The 22,099-nt window shown below is 41.1% G+C and overlaps 1 protein-coding gene across 1 annotated transcript; it reads left to right on the top strand.

Annotated features, from left to right (window-relative positions):
* Positions 1-1,080: 1,080 nt before the first annotated feature.
* LOC149078870 (WD repeat-containing protein on Y chromosome-like) lies at positions 1,081-20,131 on the top strand. Its single transcript, XM_089240460.1, has 8 exons — positions 1,081-1,400; positions 7,928-8,420; positions 8,522-9,593; positions 12,409-12,822; positions 13,787-13,971; positions 15,937-16,221; positions 19,491-19,751; positions 19,895-20,131. The coding sequence occupies exons 1-8, from the start codon at positions 1,081-1,083 to the stop codon at positions 20,129-20,131; spliced, it is 3,267 nt and encodes a 1,088-aa protein (XP_089096586.1).
* Positions 20,132-22,099: the final 1,968 nt, after the last annotated feature.

Here is a 22,099-nt window from a genome sequence, read left to right as displayed (position 1 = left end):
ACCGACAACAATTATCCGACGGAAGAATCACCACTGGGAAATTCACCGACCAACAATACACCGAAAACAGTTCGTCATCAGTGAGTGAGTGACACAGTGATTCAGCAAATGTGGGAATACCTGAGCGAATGAGTGATTGAGTAAGTGAGTGAATATGTGAGCATGTGAGTGACTGAATGTGTTGGTAAATGGACTAGCGAAAAGGCTAGAGAGTGAGTGAACGATCGTATGAGTGACCGAGTAAGCGGGTGAGTGACCAAGTAAGTGAATAACCTTATTAGCGTTAAAGCGAGTGGGTGAGTTACCGATTGTGACTGAGTGAACGATTGTGTGAGTGGCCAAGTGACTGGGTAAGTGAGCGATTGAGAGAGCCAGTGACCGTGCGAATCAGTGACCAAGTCAGAGGGCGAGTGACAGAGTGAGTGAGCAAACATATGAATATCTAGCTGAGTGAGTGACCAAGTAACTGGGTAAGCGAATGATTGAGTGACCAAGTGAGTAATTAATCGCCAGTGATCGAAGGAATTTGTGAATGACATAGTGAATGAATTACCATATGAGTGCACGAGTGAGTGAGTGATTGAGTGAATGACCGTATGAGTGACTCACTCACTCACTTTTTTGCTCACCTGTGCTCACCTACAAACTCCCTGACTCATTCGATCAACTATACTCCCTTACTATATCACTATGTCGAAGAATTCTCGTGGTAGTGAATTGCGTAGCGGTGAATTGTTGGCAATGAATTTTCCACACACGGACCACTGATATCTTTTTGACAACGATTGATGTCGGCCTCAACAGCTGAAATTCAAACTGCAAAGTTGGAATTATATGAATACCTGCAAATAATCTTTTAGCCCAATCAAGGTGCAGCCGATGACTAGGCTATGGTTATGAAAAAGTACATTTGCTGTTGTAATAATGGATACACGATTTGTGTTGTCAAAGTTATAACCGTTATGGAATCCTTATTTCGATAAGGCGAGAAATATACGAACGTACATATATATCGTCGTTGTTGAAGTAAATCGATGTGATTAAACTTGATACAATCGATATATGGATAATGATATGTCAATGGGGAGCATCCCTCCCGAGTCGTGGAAGGATAACGAGCCGCTTCACCAGCTCGAAGATCGGATCGTATATCGAGACCGAGTTTTCGACGAATTGAGCGAAAGTGATAACGTCCTGCTTCACGGTGAGTTCCAGAGATTGGGAAATCCACCCTCGTACGAGCTCGGCTACGAGGACTTCCACGAAGCCATCAGGTCCGTGATTCCCGGAGTGGACGGAAAGGACACCAGGCACCTCTTCGATAAGTTGGACGTATGGGGCGAGAGAACCGTCAAGTGGCGAGACTTGGTCAACTTCAGAGACGATCTCTACCGACAGAGGTTTGATTTCAGTGCGTAACGAATTCAATGCCGGATACTGTTATGATGGGCACTTCCAGGGCCAAATTTCTCATAAGTTCTAGCCCTGGGCAAACATAATTTTTTTTTTTTGGGGGGGGGGGGCTCTTTATGTATAGCATTCGTTGAGACTGAGGCGTACGCAGGGGTAGATGGAAATGGAGGGAGCCTGTGTTTCCTCTCCAAGATGATCAAAAAATTGGAAATATTTGTTGATATTTTTGTAAGAAAATAAAATATCAAAGGTTTGTGGGCCCTGGGTATGTGCCTTGTTTGCAAGAAACAGACCCTAATGCTTTCTCGGAGTAGTTCTTTCAGCGATTCGCTTCTAAATTTGGTGCCTTCAGATGTAGCCCCTTGGATATTGGACAGTTGATTCCATGTAGAATTGGTGACGTTTTGTAACCTTTTATTTTTAAAGTCACAAAAGATTTGAAAACTTCTCTTTGAAACTTCTGAACGTCACATTACTTGAGAAAAGTGTTTCTCAATCTTGTGGTCCTGGGGTAATCTAAGTGGGCCACAAGTGAAAATCAACTAGAATAGGTTAAGGAGGATCACAGAGAGCCGTCAAAAAATTCGAAATTCAGCAGAACTGCCCATAGAACCAGGGTCATCTTAGTATATGTTCCCCTCCAGGCGTGGCCCCTGGACCCTCTTGTTCATAGCATAAGGGTGAGATTTAGCGCTATTAGTTTCGAGAATAAGTATGTGTAAGCTGTTACACTTCCAGCTAAATACAAGGTCCTAAAAAAACACTCCACCCGAGAGGGCTATGATGTTGAAATGACCCAGCATACGAGCCCCCCAAAAGAGGGAAGCTCTGTGGTTCTCAACTTCGAGGCGCGAATGCGAGCCGATCTCCCCACTTAAAAGTCTCACCTCAGACTACAATTGTTCAATAATTAGAATTCACCCATAGTTTTGCAAAACTGATGGCAGATGGCAGCACTATAACAAGCATTATACAAAAGCAAACTTCACGACTTCATGTTACGTACACGCACATTCCGGCACGTACCAATTCGTTAGAAATTCTGTAGATTAATGTGTACGAGGTGCATGTCCGGTTAAGTAGTAATAATAGCACTATAGCAAGAATTACGCAGAAACAAATTCAATTCTTCAGTCTAACGCCTAAGACATCAGATGCACCTGCATCCCCCCCCCCTCCAGCTTGAAAAAAGGAGGTGCTTATCAAAACCTCAGATTAGAGGGTTCAATTGCTTAACAGCAGGGGTTCCCTGAGTCTTGGACAGACTTTTAAGCTATTACTTTGTCAAGAAGTTACACTCAAAATGTGATCAAAGTATTTTTTTCCGTTTCGCGACCCCTAAAATTTAGCGGTCCGGTGCGGCAGCACCTTTCGCACCTGCTTAAGTCCAGCCCTGCTCCTGGAGAGATCCTCTGTACGAGACGGGATGCCGTTCATTCTTCAGACCGCGAGAAAAAAAATATCCTAAGGGCCATGAGAGAAATAATGTTAAGAAACACTGCTTTAGACAAACTCAAATTTATATTTTAGCATCATGATAGTAGAAAAAACGTCTCCAAACAAAAAACTCTATAATAGGAATCTCGTTTGTGAGTGTTTGAGTTTTTTTTTTCTATCCATGAGTTTACGCTTGGCAAACTCGTGATGGACTCGCGAGAAGAAGCGCCAAACGAGGATTATCAAAATGGTGTCTCCTCCCCCACACCCTCGTTGGAAAATTTCTAAATTTTATTCACCTTTTTAAAGCTCCATTCGACGAGTAGGTAAACACGTGCTTTTCCCCCTCTTTAAATTATCGATCAATACAAGCGGTAATAAAAGAGAGTCTTCTAAGATATTATGTCGAGTCGAACTTTGGAAGAAAAGGTCACTGGCCTTCACTGGGAATGGAACGCCAATCCTCTTGCAATCCGAGCAAGCGCGCTATCCATATGCATTACGAAAGGCACGTCTTTGCTTTCCTTATATAACACGCACTGTAGCCTTGACGCGCATGTGAGCCGATCTCCCAGTTAAAAAGTCTCGCCATAGAGAGCAGCAGTCCTACAAACAGTACAAATATTCAGTCACTGCACATCACTCACTTCACTTCTGAGATATAGATGGCAACACTGAAAAATCATACACAACACTAGATACGCACTCAGACTGTTCGGTACACACACACTTACACTTCCAGCACAGCTCACTAGGTAGTAAATTGCCTCTGGCGATAGACCTGAGTTGTGCTCGGTTTGAAAAAAAAAAAAAAAGTCTTGACGCGCTAATGTAGAGACTTGGTGGAAGTGTTTGCCAATACGTATTTGCGAATATCAAAAGTGAATTTACTCCTCCAAATTTCGTGTAGGAGTGAAAATACTCCTCAATTAATTTTCTTAAATATATTTAGAATAGTAATTTTTTTTTAGATTTGTTTCTCACCAATAAAAAATACCTCTCTTTTTAAGAAAATACCTCTTATAATTTGGAAGAGTAATGAGATAACACTGAATATAGCAGCCTATCCTTCGGGCAATTGTCCCCAGGTGAATGAGATGCAATTCCTTCAGGGAATTGCCCCCAGGTGGTGGTAGTAGAGAGTAAGATGGTTCCTGTTCGCTCCAATACATCAAGGACTCATATTCAGTCTCAAGTTCAGTGCATCTCTACCCAGTGCGTGTTACAAGGAAAGTAAAGTCTTATCTCTAATGTTATTTATATATGGACATCGCGTTTTTTTGCTCAGATTGTGCAAGAGGATTGAAGGTGACCAGTAGACTTTTCTTCCCGTGTTCATCTCGACTTAATATCCAGAAAAAAGTCTTTTGCCCTTGATCTATTGTGCTGAAAAAATCATCTCACTCTTTTTAATATAAGAGTCGTTGAATTGGATACAGTCGAAATTTTGATATTGCTCGCTCGATTCTCGAACCAGGATTCAAAGTGAAGTGCGACAGCAACCTCTTCAATACCGAGCCTTTACACCGCGAGTACGTGATAGCTCGCGATGGCGTCGTCTCCATGCTGGACTGCCGCGGATCCTCCGATTCTCGCAGACCCAATCCTGCGGATCTGATGAGGGAATCGTTCGTGGCCGTGAGTCGTCGAGGATTTATTCTTTGGTGGGACGATGATTTCAAAATACTCAGCAAATGTCATATTTGGAAAGATCTTCAGAACTGCGGTATGTATATCAATAACACTTCGTCTCGCATGTGTATCAATCAAACATATAACGTGAACGGAGCGTTATACATAGTTTTAAGCCATTTCGGCATAGTAGAAATCGCACTTTGATTTGAACGCAATTTCCATGATCGAAACATGTTTAAAGTGTACTTACAGAAGGAAATTCACAAATAATAATATTTACCGTAATTTCATAATCACCAAATTTAGTCTCGTCAGAAGTCGGAAACACGGTATTCGCAAATGATACTACGACATGTAAAACACACAATCTCACGAACGACTCACTACCAGCACTGTCCTCATACTCCAACCACGGATAATTAATATTGCATGAATTAAGTGAGTGAATATGTGAGCATGTGAGTGACTGAATGTGTTGGTAAATGGACTAGCGAAAAGGTTAGAGAGTGAGTGAACGACCGTATGAGTGACCAAGTAAGTGAATAACCGTATTAGCGTTAAAGCGAGTGGGTGAGTTACCGATTGCTGAGTGAACGATTGTGTGAATGACCAAGTGACTGGGTAAGTGAGCGATTGTATGAGTGACCAAGTGACTGAGTAAGTGAGCGATTGAGCGAGCCAGTGACAGTGACCAAGTCAGTGGGCGAGTGACAGAGTGAGTGAGTAACCATATGAGTGTCTAACTGAGTGAGTGACCAAGTAACTGGGTAAGCGAGTGAATTGAGTGACGAAGTGAGTAAGCGAATGCGGGAGCCAGTGATCGTGTGAATTTTTGAATGACATAGTGAGTGAATTATCATATGAGTGGGGTCATTTCGTCCTGAACGGAAACTTTGATCAATGATATAAAGGAAGGAAAAATAGGAAAAAAAGGAATTGGCAATAAGCATAGTAACCTAACCGCACGTTACAAAAAGGGAAGGAAAAAACAAATAAAAGAGCAAGACGAGATAATAGATAAGGTGATAAGAATGTAGGTACAAAGTTATATTTCTTTTTTCACCCTCACCCTACTTATTCTCTTTCACTCTTATAAGAAATATACATCATATGTGAGAGAAAAAAAAATCACTATCAGGGTATACAAAAAAAAAAGAAGAAAAATTGTAAGGTTGTAACAAAGCTTCGGGATGATCAAGAGAGAGGAAAGAAAACAGAGTGAACCTGTTTGAATTCATTCCACTGGCGTTTGGACGCAATATTGCGTCTTTTGATCGTTAAGTGGTTAAGGGTGAAGATGGCGAGATATCTCCATAATGCCGGTAAGATGGTTAAGTCGAGCAAACCAACTTGACAGTGGCTTCTATTCCGTTATTGTCTCCTTGTACCGCTGTTTTCGTTAATGCTAACGTAAAGTTCTGATTCCTACCTTTGTTCGTAACATCGCAATTAACGCCGAAGCTTGCCGTTAACGATGATTAGTTTCGTTACACGACAAGAGACGCTTCATCACGTAAGTCTAGTTTCAGAATTTCCTGTCTGTACCCGATGTTAATGCCGTAATGTTTTGTGGAGAAAATTTCTATCGAAATGTAAGGAAATATTCAAGGTATAATAGAAAGTTATTTATTACAATATTTTGTAATTTATAAAGGGTGAACGTGACCTGTTCTGCCAAACGAAAATGGGTGATAGACGAGCCCAAGTGGAACATGAAACCACTTTACCAACCTAGTCCTATCTCGAATCGTTTTCGAGTTATGGTGGATTATGGTAAAAAAAAATGCTTCAAGTTTGGAAAAACCCGAATTTGTGAAAGTTCTACACGCAAACTAAGCACATATTTGAGAGCATGAATGAATGCCAGAACTTTGCCACTGGACTTATCCCGTTTCAGATATCTCTTCCAGCCCAGCTTCGTGGTACTTCCGAGTCCTTTGGGGGGTATATTATGGTCTTTTCTCCTCTTCTTCCAAGAAGAGAAAGACTTCATGCTTTGTATGAAACCGTAAAAATATATTGTTCCAAAAAATATATATATGGCCTTATTATATATAGTATATCAAGTGTTCAAAAGGGAAAAAATTTTGCGATTGTTTTTAAATTTGTAGAAATTATTTATCCACATTTCTTTTCACACAAAAATATCGGAAAAAATACACACACACATAAATCAAATATGACTTCTGCTGTCACCTATCAAATAAAAACAAAACTATCTGTTATAATTTTTCAAGTAAAGTTTGTTGTTAGTTTCCAACCGGTACGCAGCATGGAAATGGACAAAATGTGTTATATATAACACCAGAAATTATTTGTTTTTCAGCTGCATGCTGGTGTAAATTTTATGCGTCAAAATACCAGTGAATATGTTTTTACGTTTGCCTTCAAGTACTTTTTGCAAACTCCAAAAAATAATATAAACCGGTACTTTGGCAAATAAAATTTACACGGGTATGCGGCATAAAAAATAAAATTGATATAGTCTTTTTCCATCTCAAATGTTAATTTTCTTGAAGAAGCTACCAACCATTTTATTTTAAGAATTATAACTGATAGTTTTGTTTTTATTCAATAGGTGACAGCAGAGTTTTTACTAGCTTAAGGGTTTCTCGTATTTATAATAACACAAAGTATAAAAATGTGAAGTATAATATATAAGTCAGAAGTTTAGAAAATTTTATTCCTATTTTTATTTCACTGGTTCGCAAATTATTCCTACAATTTATGCCGATTTGCAAAAGTTTCACCTTAATTTCTGTGATCTACGATGAGAAAGATGGTGAAGAACACTGACTTAAACCGTACAAGGTCCAAGCTTTTGTTTCCAATAACTAATTTTATCCATTGTCTCACGATTCAACACTGAAATGCCTTCTGAAAAAAAAAAAATTCAAGATGTCTCGATTTTTATCCGGGAATTTGTGGTCCTGGTCTTTATCGGGATTTGTTTCAGTGTCTCTGTCGCATGATCTGGCCACTCTATTGTAGGCCATTTTTCTGTTACTAGAGCTTAATGTCTTCATTGTTATGATCACATTGGTGGATATGATGGTGTTTAGCAACCAAGAATCACTGGATAAAGCTTTACGAACGTTTTGGACCCAGAAGAGATTTAAGAACTAGTTTTCTATGGAATTCTGTGATATTTACTTTTGTACTTACATTTTGATCATAAAAAATTGTCTACTGTCGACTATACAGACCCGGTCTCTTATCGACTAATAATATGCTATATATTGTTATTTTATGACATATCTTAAACTGAAATACATAAAGAAAACACCCTATATATATATCGATGAAAATTGAACTTTTTTTCCCTGTGCAAAAGCAAATCCCCCCCCCCTTCGTGAGAAAATAATTTTTTCGCTAACACCGCATTCAAATTTTCCAATTCCCTCAATTTTTATGAATATTTAAATTACTTACGTATTTATAGGATACTCAATATACATTATTGTGAATATGGATGTAACGCCTCGTCGATTACTTATTGGCTCTTTACTACAACAGATCACCCACCACCGACGAGGATTGCCGTCAGCGGAATGGTGTGCATACCCGAGCGCGATATCATCGTCCTCTCGACCTACTACAAGACCCTCAATTTCTACAATTGCAACCATCGGCGTTTCTACATGAAAGCCAAGCTGGTTGATTTCCCGCATACCATGTTGTACATAGACTACGCTGGTGATTCGGCCGATGAAAAAGGCGAATACATCCTCGTCTGCGGTGAGATCACGGGAAACGTGGAGGTTTTGACAATCAGAGACGAATTTTTCCAGATGTTGAAAATCAGAGAGGACTGCTATAGTTTCACCGAGTATCCCGTGCCGGAGAAGATCACGTATTCCACTCTGGCTCGGGGAATGCACCCCTCGATTTGTACACGGAGATTTCGCCGACAGGTCATTGGATACATCAACAAGGTATTATAATAATTATTGTAATAACATTGTTTTCATGAATGTTTAACATTGTTTTTTTCGCCAATTTCGTGTCATCTCGCAATAGTTTTTGTCTTTCTCAGGTCAAATACGTACCTCAGATATCTTCAGTCGTGGCGATAACGTCTCTGAATGCAGTCTGCAGTTCAAATGGCCACGTATGTCTGTGGAGTCTGGACGGTAAAAGGTCGAACCAGTCTGTCGAAATGGTTGACGGGATATACGACTTCGATGTTATTGCGCTAGGTGATGCATCTGTACCTCACGTTGTGACCGCCGGCGGGGATTGTATCATCAGGGCCTCGTCGACGTCCGACTTGGAGTTACTTTCCTACGTCCTGGTAGACAATCATAATAACGCAATCACCCACATCAGGACAAACCAATCTCGCATGGTCATGATCGGAGTGAGCATGGCTGGTTTCATCAAAGTTTGGGACTTGCTCCTCAGAGTATGCGTACAAACAATCTATTTCAGACCCGAACTGCTCGGACGCGACAACCTAGATTGCGTCTACTACGACTGCGGCACTCGAAGCCTGTACTTGTTCACAAACAAATGCATGGTGTACAGACCGGCGGAGAAAGTCGTCCGCAAGGAGGCTTATGAACCTCAAACAGTGAGTAAGTTCCTGCTGTACAGCCGATTTTTCGATGTCATCATTTCGGCTGAGCAAAGCTCGAGGATCACGGTATGGGATGTGTCTAGCGGCCGCAAAGTGTCCGATTTCGTCACGGAGGAAGCTGTTTTCGAGTTGCCGAGTGAGATGACGGACATAAAGCTGAACGAAATCGGCAACAGACTGATAACGGTCGGTAAATGCGGTGTCGTCAAGGTATGGAACATCTTCAGTGGGGTGTGTATTGCCCAGCGGAGGATCTGTCCCGCCAGGTTGCGTAGCGTGGTTTGCTGCGGGGTCGAACCGGTCATATATTCTGCCCCGGAGCATTCGGGAATCAAAAAACTGATCTTGAAGAAAAGGTTGCTGTTGATCGTGGAAGAGTGGAAACCCTACGACGAGCACAGCATCGTATCGATGGACGTGAGCAGAGACGAATGCAGGAGCGACTTCCTTTACTGCGTCGTAGATGACGGCAATATTCAGGTGTGGTGCCCGTACCTGCAGCGATTGCTGTTCCACGTCAAAGATTACGGTAAGAGTCAACCCCATCTTTACGTACCTGTTTTACGTATTTCCGGCTGAAAGGAGTAAAGCTAATGGAAATTTCGGGTGGGCTGAGAATATTTGACGGTGGGGGGGGGGGTTACGTCCCCAACACTGTTTTCTAGAAGGCACATATAGTTTTTGCTGATGAAATTTTATTTTTACCCCTGCATTTGTTATGTACAAAAGTAACTAAGAAAGGCACATTTTTTGTCCATGGTGAATAAGTTTACAAAATATGGACGTTTTGAGTCTGAGAATGCTTCAATGTACACAGAATTTTTTTGCTGCCCAAAAAAAAAAATTTCTCATATTGTATAAGCAGCATGTTATTCTGTCATTCCGCACAAATATTAAAATTCTGTGGGAAGAGAAACAAGTCTGTGCAGGTGGAATAAAAGACAATGTGCTCCCCCCCACCTGGGGAAAAAAGTCAGAGGGCACATTTTATGTAAGAGTAAAATTTTTCCTTTTTGCCAATATCTCGGTGCTTATCATGCCCACTCCATCTTGGAGCTAGACCCCTCCGTAAGACTGAGATCTTTGGTGGGGGTCTCTTCTAGTGAATTTGCATTGTAAAAAAACCAATAAGATTTGCCCCGATTCTTCGTGCTAAAGGAGAATGTAGATTGGATATTTTCCCTAACGAATTTTTGAGGTGACTACCAATAGACAGTGCCTTTATTTCCAGCCCATCTCATTAATAGCAATAAATTGCAATATAGCGAAGTGGCCAGAGTTGGTGTTTGGTGGAGTAGTAGATTAGCATAATGATTATTTCAGTTAAAGCCGTATGTCATAGTTTTTGAACAGGTGTTTTTTCCCTTCAAAATCGAACACGGTCCATGCTCTATCGGCGTCGGGCAATTTTAGGATATCCATAATGGGCTCGACCGTGGCAGATGTGTTTTTCTTCTGGTGATGGTTATAATCAAAGCTCGTGATTATGCCTCCCAATAGGCTGACAGGGCCATAACCTCGTGAATCCCAACCATGAGTTCAACCGGGCATGGAACGGAGATCCAAGGCCTCCATCCCTCAGTAGAGCCCTAGGCTGAGGTCTTTGGTGGGCCCCAAGTCAGGCACTTCCCCGGCTCTCTCTCTAATATGAATTTGTAGTGTGAAAACAAAAATAGAATCACAGTCATACATCTGATGAGAATTATCTTGAGTCACCGAGAAGGATCCCTGCCAGACCCATCTCCTTGTGGAGGGCCATGCCGGGACCTCAGTTGAATCGGAGCTTCCACGGTAAGATCTGGCACAAATTAAGAGGTGGTAACTAAGCCTTCTTTCATTTGTCCCTGGGGCTATGATGTGGTTGAGACGGCAGTAGGGACATTTCTTCTTATAAACATTCAAATATTTGTCTGAGTTACGTAGAACAGCCTTATCATCATCATCAAGATTTCCGCGGAACTGTCAAGGGTTCCACGAGAAACTTAACAGTGGAAACCCCTGTTGTAGAGGGATTATCATTGTATCAAAAGGCGACATTATCATCACGTTTCATCAAATTTATGCTATTGGAATCATATTTTCTGCATCATAATTATAATTACATATATATATCTTGCATCATTCATATATATTCATATATATATTAAGCTTGTTATATTTTTATAATATTTTTTTTAAAACTGTGATGTTTGACAAAGTCCGTTATACTGATTGTTGTTAACTCCTGAACCTCCCCAACATTTATTACTCTATGCCGTGCTGTGCTCTTTTTATGTTATAGTTTTAGGTGGATGATACAACTGCTCGATGTGGAGAGATTCCAGAATAAGATTAGACTGGTTACTTGACCAGCAACTAGGGACTGAGTGCAATGATGATAATGATTTAAAATGTGCCGCTGGATGAGGAACGGACGTACGGTTCTTCCCCATTGATCCGATGGACGGGGAGTGACGGATGGTGTCGTCCTGCTGTAGGTCCGGCGGGACCTTGGGCTGCCGGGGTGTTCTTACTGGTCCTTTGAGTGGGTCGGAAGTCCGGTGATGCGATGCCGGCCGGCGTTCGACCGGTGGTCTTGGTGGCTGGCGGGGCTTTCCTTTTTCCAACATGGCACAGCCGTAAGGTGAACTGCTTATATATCACAAGGGACGGAGCGGGGGCTATGTTTGGTGTTTGAATATTTTCTGCATCGTCATGGATGGTAACATCAAAAAATGTGCTGTGAAGCATTTATTCACCGCGAAAAATAGTAACTGATCAATTGATTAATAAAACTCATGCATCGCCCCTGTAAAGTTGTTTACCGCATTGCACTTTTGTGTCTTACACAGAAAGTGACAACAGCAATAACTTCTTTAGCGCTTTCGGTGATCCTTTGGAGTAAATTCACCGATGTTATTAGACACCTTCAAAAGAACGAAGAAAAGTGACGGAGTTAAAATGAAATTCAAAAGGAATTTGAGCAAATTAAAAAAAATCATTTTTTGTGTGGCGGTTTTTCAAAATCTCCTAGAAATATCGTTTTGGAGGTATTTATCGTAGTAAAGGACATCGTTGTGTCGAGAGGAGTTTATCATTGGACTATGGGCAATTCCAAACAAGATTTGAAAAAAATATCGTTGTAGAGAGATTTATTGTTATATCGAGTATCGTTGTAGTGAGGTTTCACTGTATTCGCCGAGAAACATTGGGCTAGTGTGTATCCAGCGGCATAGACTGGTGCTTCATTGCAGTAGGGGGGAAGGCAAACATTGGAAGCAAATATTTGCGTATGACTAGAGTGTGTCCCTAGCTTTGCTTATTCCTACACTGGTTTACATTTTTCACTGTCCTCTTCATTCCAGGGAACAACTACACCGCGTTCGCTATAAGGACAAAGCTCAAAATCGATGTTGTCGACGCTATCGATTTTGCTCGGAGTCAGAAGCTTACGATTCCGACTAAACTGAAAGCAGTCATAAGGAAGCATTTGGCCTTGAAAACTATAACGGTAGTGAGAACGAAACATAAAAGTCCGACGGACGCGATAAAATGGTCCGATGATCTGAAGATGGGAACACTTCACTTCATCATCCTACAACACCGCAATGTCGGAAACCTCGCTGCGACTCTGATCTCTTTCGGCACAGACGGCTTCGTGAGATTTTGGGCGTCGACGATGTACAGCGGCATATTGGCGAGATTCAGGGTGTCGGGCGTTGCCAAAGGGAACGTCGAATGCATGGCTACTGACTCGGAAAACCGCTACCTGTTCACTGGTGAGATGCGATCATCCTATTTGTTTTTAAGTAAAGCCTCATTAAGGCATAGGCTATAAACATCTTTTCATTTTATAAATCTCATGAAGATATTGATGATTTACGGAAAATTCACCACCAAACAATTCACCGGCAACAGTTCGACACGAGTAAGTGAGATAGTGATTGGCCAAGTTGGTGAGCGAGGAGTCAGTGAATGAGTGAGTGAATGACTTAGTGAGTGAGTGATATAGTGCGTAAATTAGTGACAGTGAGATAGGTACCTAGTGAGTGAATGAACGAGTGACAGAGTGTGCGACCTAGCGAGTGAGTGATAGAGAAAAAAAAATAGAGTGAGTAAGCAGGTGAAAAAGTGAGTGAGCAAATGAACAAGTGAAGAAATTACACATACGATCACTCACTGATTCGGTAACTCAATCGCTTTCTCACTCAATCACTTAACGAATGACAGAGTGTGCGACCTAGCGAGTGAGTGATAGAGAAAAAAATAGAGTGAGTAAGCAGGTGAAAAAGTGAGTGAGCAAATGAACAAGTGAAGAAATTACACATACGATCACTCACTCAATCTCTCACTGATTCGGTAACTCAATCGCTTTCTCACTCAATCACTTAAACTCAACCTAACTCAATCACTTACTCACTCACCCATTCACCTAATTGCCCTTTAACTGACTCATTTGGTCACTCATTCAATAGCTCACTCGTTCATTCATTTACCCGTTCATTTGCTCATTCACTCAGAAGCTCACTCTCTCATTTGCTCACTCATTCACTCCCTCGCGTCGAGGCGTTGTCGGTGAAAAGTTAATCGGTGAGTTATCCCTCCGATGAATTTTTCTTTCGGTTTCTCGGTGAACTTTCCTATACCAGTAAATATTCCTTGTGGTGAACTGCGTGACAGTGAATTTTCCTTACACGGATACTTATAATTTTCATCGTAACCTTACCACTATTGTACCTCCAGGGCAGACATCGGGACACCTTTGCGTGTGGCTTCTGGAAGGCTATTGTGACGGATTGGATCAAGGACTTGAACCAGAAGTCCTCACGAAAGAACTGGAAAGGTTTGTGTACTGCGCAGACATCAAGCTGGAAAATTACGATCTGACGTCATACCTTTTGGACAGCGAAGCCAAAAACAAGGCCGTGGTAGGTAATGCTTTCTCTTTTTTGTAAAGCAGGGGTCGCCAACTTCTCACTGTTGGGGTGTTTGTGAATTTATTGCTATTGTGAACTTTTGCTGTTTTTCTATTGCTTTATTGTCGCGCATGTGATACATTTGTATTTTATACATGCATAATAAAGCATCCGACACCGTCCAGCCCCTCATCCGAGGCAATGACTAAAATTGGCAATTGTTTGTCGATAGAGCCTGGGCGGTGCACGGTATGAAATGTGAAATGCCCCAGTTAAATGATTGGGAATGGAAAATTATTGGGATGGAAAGCGTGCCAAAAACCAGTCGCGTGGATACTAGGCGTATTGAACATCCACAATGGGTAAACATGTGATCATACCAAGATAAGATGGATTATCTTCGTACGGATCAGGCAGAATACCTGCAGATACCCTGGTTCTCCTGTATGTCCGTAAGATTACACGGAACCAGATTTGCGATATATGTATTCTTATTAAGCGTAAGTTACGTTACTTAAATAACGTAACGGTATTTTAGTTTGAAAAAGTCAGTTTGCTTCAACGTGTAATGTCACAAACCTGCCACGTTGAGATAAAGTGCTTCTGTGTTTTCGGAACAAATAATCACCATGTCCGTTGCGTGGAACTCCCTTAGTCAACGGCACAATATGAACATGACTATCCCATATGAGACATTTTTGCTCTTTGGAATTATCAGGGTCTGCGTAGCTTATATACAGTATATAGTCGCAATTGAAGTTTCGAGGTGGCATTGTGAGTTGGCGTCCACTTTTAAATCTCGTCACGGTAAGCACAGAAACACTAAATACTCATCCAGCTTCAAATACAGAGGCCACAACGGGCAAATTTGCCCAAAAAAAAGAACATGCCCATAACAAACATTGTAAGAAATTTGTGTGTTCGAAAAGGCAGTATGATGAGAATATAGCTAATCTATACTATTGTCACTAGAAATAATGAATGCGCATAATGTGTTAATCACGTCTGATATTGAAACCAATAGCTCAAATAATGATCACAAGAACAATTTAATTCACAGTAATTTTAACTAGTCTCGGGCCGGACAAAATCACCTCACGGGCAAGCTGTTGATCATCACCCCCGGCGTGGAGGAAAACACAATAGTAAATTATACGCGGTGAAAACTTAAGTCCTTCTCACCTTAAAGTAACTCTTAAACCGCTGGCTATACGAACATAATTTCAATTAGAAAAAGTATTTAAATAACGAGCCCATCTTAGATGTGGTATTTATTTTACTAGGGGCCGAGATGCAAAACTTAGTTTTCTATACGGAGATCCACCTTATAAAAAATTTAATTCTTATCGCGGTACTTATACAGTGTTTAGTAAAATAAATGACGCATCTGTTATGGGTACCTAGTTTAACCCCCATCACGCACAAGCATTTGGTAACAAATTTGGGTAATCTGTATTTGACGGATCGGCGATAAATCTGGTAACGTTGTTCTAACCTAACCGCACGTCAGAAAAGGAAGAAGTTGAAAGAAAAAAATACAAGATAAGAAAGGAAAAAAGGGAAAAACAATATAATGGATAAGTAGATAACAGGAGAGTATATAGTATATTATTCTCTTTTCACCTTCACCCTACGTGTTCTCTTCGCTCAGTAGAAAGACACATTTTATGTGTGGAAAAAAAAAATCGCCAACAGGATCAGAGCCGCATTTAGGGGGGGGGGGAGAGCAGACGGGTCTGGTGCCCCGGGCGCCGGACTAGAAGGGGTGCAAATTTCCCCCTTTAGACTCTCCTGCAACATAACAAGGGGGCGCCGAATTCCTGTTGAAATTTATCGGGAGGAAAAAGAACACCATGCATGCAAATGTAACCTGGGCAGAAGAAGACACCGTATATCACCTCTTAAAGTTTTCCCCCCATCTTTTCTGAATCACCCTGTATAGCTGCAGTATAATCTGTCCACTCTTTTATTCCACAGCGAGGAATGGACGAACTGATTACAAGTCCGCCGATTCTCTTGAATTGTTTCCTGGCTCATGGCGCTCCCATAAAGACCATCACCTACATCGACAGCGGCGAAATGGTGGTCACTGGTGTAGAAAACCTTTCGGTGAGAGTTTGGCACGTAACCGGACATTACATCGGAGAATTCGGCTGCGACTTATGGCAGAAAAGACCATCGACATTTCCGAGTGGTCATTTCGGTTCCATCACCAAAATCCCGGAAGACGTCAGGCGAACAGCTTCTTACGTATCATTGAAGGTAAAGAAATAAATCACGTCAGGGTCACCCTTACTAGACGCGGGGCCCGATACGAAAATACGATAGCGGGCAACCAAAAACGTTTAGGACCTACTTTGCCCAGATTTTATATATTTTGAGATGGTGAGGTGGGGGGGGGGAGAATATTGGCATCTATTATTTCAGAATACATATACAGGAAGCCTGAGAAGCACACATACAAAAAGTTTTAAACGCACCGCACAAAAATTGATGAAAATTTAACACTGAGGATAATTCTAAACTAATACGATTAACGGTTCCCGAAACCAATGAATGTTTTGTACTTGAACCACAAATAATTGACCGAAATAATTCCAGCACCAATGAAAATTCATAATTATGAAAGAAATAATTTCAGAATTCATTAAAAAATAATTCCAGAAATTCATTAAAAAATAATTCCAGAAATTCATTAAAAAATAATTCCAGAAATTCATTAAAAAATAATTCCAGAAATTCATTAAAAAATAATTCCAGAAATTCATTAAAAAATAATTCCAGAAATTCATTAAAAAATAATTCCAGAAATTCATGAAAGAAATAACTGCAGAATTGCTGGAAATACATAATTTACAGTAGAAAAGAAATCCAATTTATAAGGAAAATTTCCAGAATTAATGGTGCGACTGCAACTGTCTCACATCCCTAAATGCGGCTCTGAACCACATGCACAGTTTCCAAATGTTAGCGAAGCGGTCAAACTTCAGATTTCGATAACCACAAAAGTCTCACACAAAATGTATAGAAGTTGGGGAATCCGATGTTGAAACCTCCCTCCTTATTCATGTTCGTTATTCCCAATAATACGGCTCGTGAATTAACTGAGATAAAACCCTCTCGAAATTTCAAGAAATTGCTTCCCACGCCCACCGCGAGAGAATAACTTCAGGTACATAAATCCCAGATACGTTTTGAAGTCGGTCTGAAATTCCGATCTGATTTGCGGTCGTTTCAGTCTTTAATCGGAAGGAACGTATACACGCATTCGGAATATTGTTATTTTTTCTTCTTCTAAGAAACATTATCATCATTAGTGATTTTTAAGGATTAAGTGAACGTAAATGCAATGGATAATGACGTGAAATCGAATACTGGCTTTGTTCGAGAGTAATTTTAGGAACGAAAATTGTGTGGTAATGGTACGTCGAAATATGACGAGAGAAAAATAGTTTAGCCCGTGTAAGTCACTAATATGCTCTTCGGTCGGCGTATTGAAAGGTAGAAGTTATAAATCATACATGCTCAACCCTTGGCTCTAGGGGTGACCCAGGAAAACAATCTCTACCCCTTTCGGGACTTATTTTTGGCGCCCCCGACCACGTCTCAAAGCTTTTTCTTTCCCGTTCAACTCGGGGTTGTTGCCCTTCCGAGAGCGGCGCTCCTTCCAGCCGCGCAGATTACACGACCAAATAGCCGCTCTTATGTGGCCCCTGAAGCTTAAAAGCGGATACAGACTGTTCGAAAGAGGGGCGCAAATCACCGAGGGTGTGTATAGCGAACGAGGGAGCACATTTCCGTCTCCGCCCTACCGCCTATGTCGATAATAAAACATTTTCATTGAACAGGAGGAGGGGGTGGCGACCGCCTACTTCACCATCTCCTTTCTGAATCAATCTATGAAAATAAATCAAAGCAATGAAAAATTTAGCACGAAAAAGTCTTCAATGGATTCTTGTTTGGCTAGAGAGAGACACATTGGACCAGCAACCGCCAGTAAGACCACTGCCACTTTTCATCATCAGAAATTTTCATTTGGGTACTCGAGTGAACATTTTGCACCATTTAACCCCTCGACGATCACGGACGAGATATCTCAGACAAAGGGTTTTAACAGCTGGCTGATGGGAAGATATATTTTGGAAAGAGAAAATTCAACTGCCCCACGTCAATCGAACCCACGTCCATTCACTTTCCGGGTGAACGCCCTAGACCAGTGGTTCTCAACCTTTTCCAGCCTGCAGCCCGGTGTCATTCATTTTTGTGAGTTGAAGGCCCGGTCAAACACTCGACCAATGGAAAATGAATGATGAAAAATAAAACGACTAATCACTCGCGGCCCGGTATGAATGGTATTAGAACCCGGTACCGGCCCTCGGCCCGGCGGTTGAGGAAACACTGCCCTAGACCACTAGAGACCTACAGAGGCAACGAATATCTCAATCTTTCCTTGGAGCTCGCGTGCACAGAACGGGACCGTACATGGACGGTCGGACCTAACTCAGGTCAAACTTTACAATTTCTGACAATGTCACCAGATGGCGACTTATCCGAGGATGATGTCACTCCCCGCTATCCATACAAAGGTTTAAAAATTCATGAAAATTGAAGGAACTGGAGCATTTGGATGCGTTTGCGAAAAGGGTTATTCTCGCGAAGGAGGATTTTTTTTTTGGTTCAGAAAAAAAAAAGATTAGTTCGAATGATTGTCAATAGATGGTGTGGCAGAAAAAAAACAAATCACTGGATATATGCAAATCAGAATTTTATAAAATGCAAGGTATACGATTAACAGCAAATTTCTGAATTTCCCTGTTACTGGAGCCTACATAAGGTTTTCACTGTGATATTGACCCTGGTGGGTAAAGCACTAGGGGTGGAGTTGTGTTTTATCACAGCCACAAATTACCGACTGAAGCTTTTCTAGCGTTTCAGACACAGAAGAGGTCGAAGAAAGGTTCAGGTCCAGAATTCGGTGATTTGTTTCCATGCAGCGCTATCTGTCAACCAAAATTGAAACTGAATATTTTTCCTGTACCAAAAAATATTCCCCCTTTGTGTGAATAACTTTTTCGCAAACCCCATTCAAATATACCGATTCCTTTAAGATTTTCATCTATTTTTAAACGGTTTCCAAGTTTGTGGGGCACCCTGTACATAAGGAGAGGGTAGCTGATAGAGCAAGTTCCCCGTTCTCCCTTCATTTCCCATGCATAAAAATAGTACCACCTCTCTGCTAGTTTAACTGCATGTCGTCCAAATTTGTTGCCAAAAAGCTTGAACGTAAAGGGGTAATTTAATTTTGGCTCGAACTGTTCAAATGATTACTCGTATGGCCCATAACCGATTACAAAGCCATTAAGTGGCCAACGATTACAAAACGGTTGAACACCCTTGCTACGTACACAATACATAGTCTTATAATGATCGTGGAAATTCGGAAAACCTCTCTGAAAAACTCCTTAATCGATTGGCTAATAAGATTTCGAGTATCCAAATTGAGATGTAATATTTTATTGTTTCATATACAGGTTTTGAATAAGAGTAGACATCCCCGTTGGGAGAAGGCCATGAGTTCGCTGTTTTGGTGGAGGTTCCGATTCGGATACGTTCCCCGCTGGACGAAAGAGCATTTCCTCAAGGACATCCATCACAGAAACCGAAAAGCCTGTGACAGAAGGAAGAAGCTGCTGGAGGACGATCCGCCATTGTTCTACCAGGTCTTGGCCGCCAATGAGGACGATACTCTCGATTACTTTCTCTGTCCGCAACAATTGAAGTACATGGACTACGTAAGTTAAAAATTCAATTTGACCCGATGGCAATTCTTAGAACAAGATATTAACCATCTAATTTTTTCTCTCTTCCGCCGAATCCGGCATTTTGTGAATTGAAAAATTTCATGCGGATCAAACAATTCAATTTGTTTCGACAGGGCACTGTTCCGTTCACAAACCTGTCATGTGAAAGTGATATCATCGACTTGGACTTGAAAGAAGTCCACGGATATACGGTTGAAGAGCTGGGCTCTGCCATTAGCACACGTAGGTCACGAGACAGAGCTTGGAGGAGAGGTCCTATAGAGGAACTCCAAAGACTTTTCGATCTGTTTGACCTGAATGATGACGGGAGTGCAATCAAATCTTCAGACAGAAAAGTCGATACCCGATGACTCGAACGTTTAACGCATTCATCAAAGTTTATGTATGTCGGGAGTGACCAAGTTTATGTATTCAACTCTGTGAAAATTCGTCTGTAACCAAGAAAGTTTAATTAATAAAATAAAACTGAAAAAAAAAAATAATCAATGTTATTTCTCAATTAAGGATTCTTTAATCTCATGTCTCTCAACCAGATGTTGCCAAATTTTGCTACGATACTGATCGAAGATCTCTTCTTTAAATTCATAACGCTTGCCGGAGACCCATACTATGCAGATACGTGAACAGAAGAAACTAGAACAATGTTTTATAGGCATATCTCTCGCAATTGAATGTCTCAAAATGTATAACCCCAAGATACAGAGGGATTTTGCCATAAACTAGTATTTAAAAATTATCTCATTCCCAAGGGTCTCGCGAGATTCGCAAAATTTCGGGCTTCCGCTGGACTTTAATCAGGTCCTATATATTGATCCCAACGATTCGGAGTCATCGCCACATGGGGGCGCTTTTTTGTGATAATTATGGTCATTTTTAATTAGGGTTAGCTATGGCTACCCTAACGATCAAAAGATTCATAATATTGATATCTTAGGGATTGATATATATAGGGATATATATAGTTACCACGCTACACATGTATCACATATACAAGGGTTTCCATAAGAATATAGAGTAAATTCATAAAAAAAAACATGAAAAAAATATATATATATGGGTAAAGCAAAAAACAATGGTTATGCATTGTTGAGTAGTGGAAGAGTGCCTACCTACCCTCCAATCAGAGGCGCAACATGAAGATAACATTGGGGAGGGGAGGGCTGAAAGTTGCTGGTCGTCCCGTATATACGGGATTCAAGTGCGTACGCAGAAGGAGGATGCATTGCATTGTTTTTTCAGAAATTATTGAAGGGGGGAGTGGAGATCAGTTCTCTTGCAAAATTTATTGGGGGGGGGGGCAGCTCAAATGGCCTCAGCCCCTAGGTTCTCTGTCTTCGTCAATGTGACGGGTTCGCGATGCGAGGATCCGGGTTCGAACTCCACAGTGGTGGTCGGCTGAAGTTGGTTTTCTGTGGTTCCCAACTTTAAGGTGCGAATGCGAGCCGATCTCCCCGTTAAAAAGTCTCGCCACAGAGAGCAACAGGCCTACAACGTTACAAATATTCAATCATTACACTTCACTCACAATTTGAAGTATAGATGGCAGCACTGAAATATCATACACAACACTAGCTACACACTCAGACTGTTAGGTGCACTCACTTTGTTCCAGACTGTGCCACGAAGCTGGGCTGGAAGAGATCTCGGCACAACGGGATAAGTCCGGTGGCAGAGACCCTGGCGTTCATTCATTCATTGTCTTCGTCAATGCCTCTAATCGTATTTTTGTTGGTGATTGTGGGTTCGAACCCAGAGATTTTCTATATCACACGTTTTTTCCGATTGCATTATACAATGAAACCTGTACGAACGGAACGTCTAGAAACTGAAATAATATTCCATTTTAGACATACAAACATGTATACACATATATAAAAGCATTGATCAATGAAGGGACTATTTTTTGATTCCGTCGAAGACAGGGGTTTCCGTGTCATATATAGTGTCCGTCTTTTAGATAGGTTTCACTGCGCAGTGATAACTTGGCTAATGAACGCATCGGCTTGCTTACGAAGTTTTTGCTAACAAACGTTATTCCGAAACGAATTATCTTCGTTAAAAGAGGTAACACTGTAATTGTAACGTATAGGTTTGAGTGCCATCTATCTTTCACAAAAGACAACTGAAAAAATCAATTGTTTTTTACGCAGCCGTACTGGAAACATCTTTTCTGTGATATTCCCGCAGCCGAGGGGTTAAATGAACATTTGCTTTGCAACAAAAGTCGATCTTAATACACGCGTTTATGGGGTTTTTCCCCCGAAGTGAATATATCTTCTAAATCATCTGACGATAGTGAACGCATTTAGATATTTAGC

Source organism: Pholcus phalangioides, unplaced genomic scaffold, assembly GCF_987345545.1.
Source record: "Pholcus phalangioides strain wild (caught in Gottingen) unplaced genomic scaffold, Ppha-v1.0 ptg000013l_1, whole genome shotgun sequence".
Lineage (NCBI taxonomy): Eukaryota > Metazoa > Arthropoda > Arachnida > Araneae > Pholcidae > Pholcus > Pholcus phalangioides.
The sequence above is the reverse complement of the archived record's forward strand: the minus strand, read 5'-3'. Positions and strand labels throughout refer to the sequence as shown.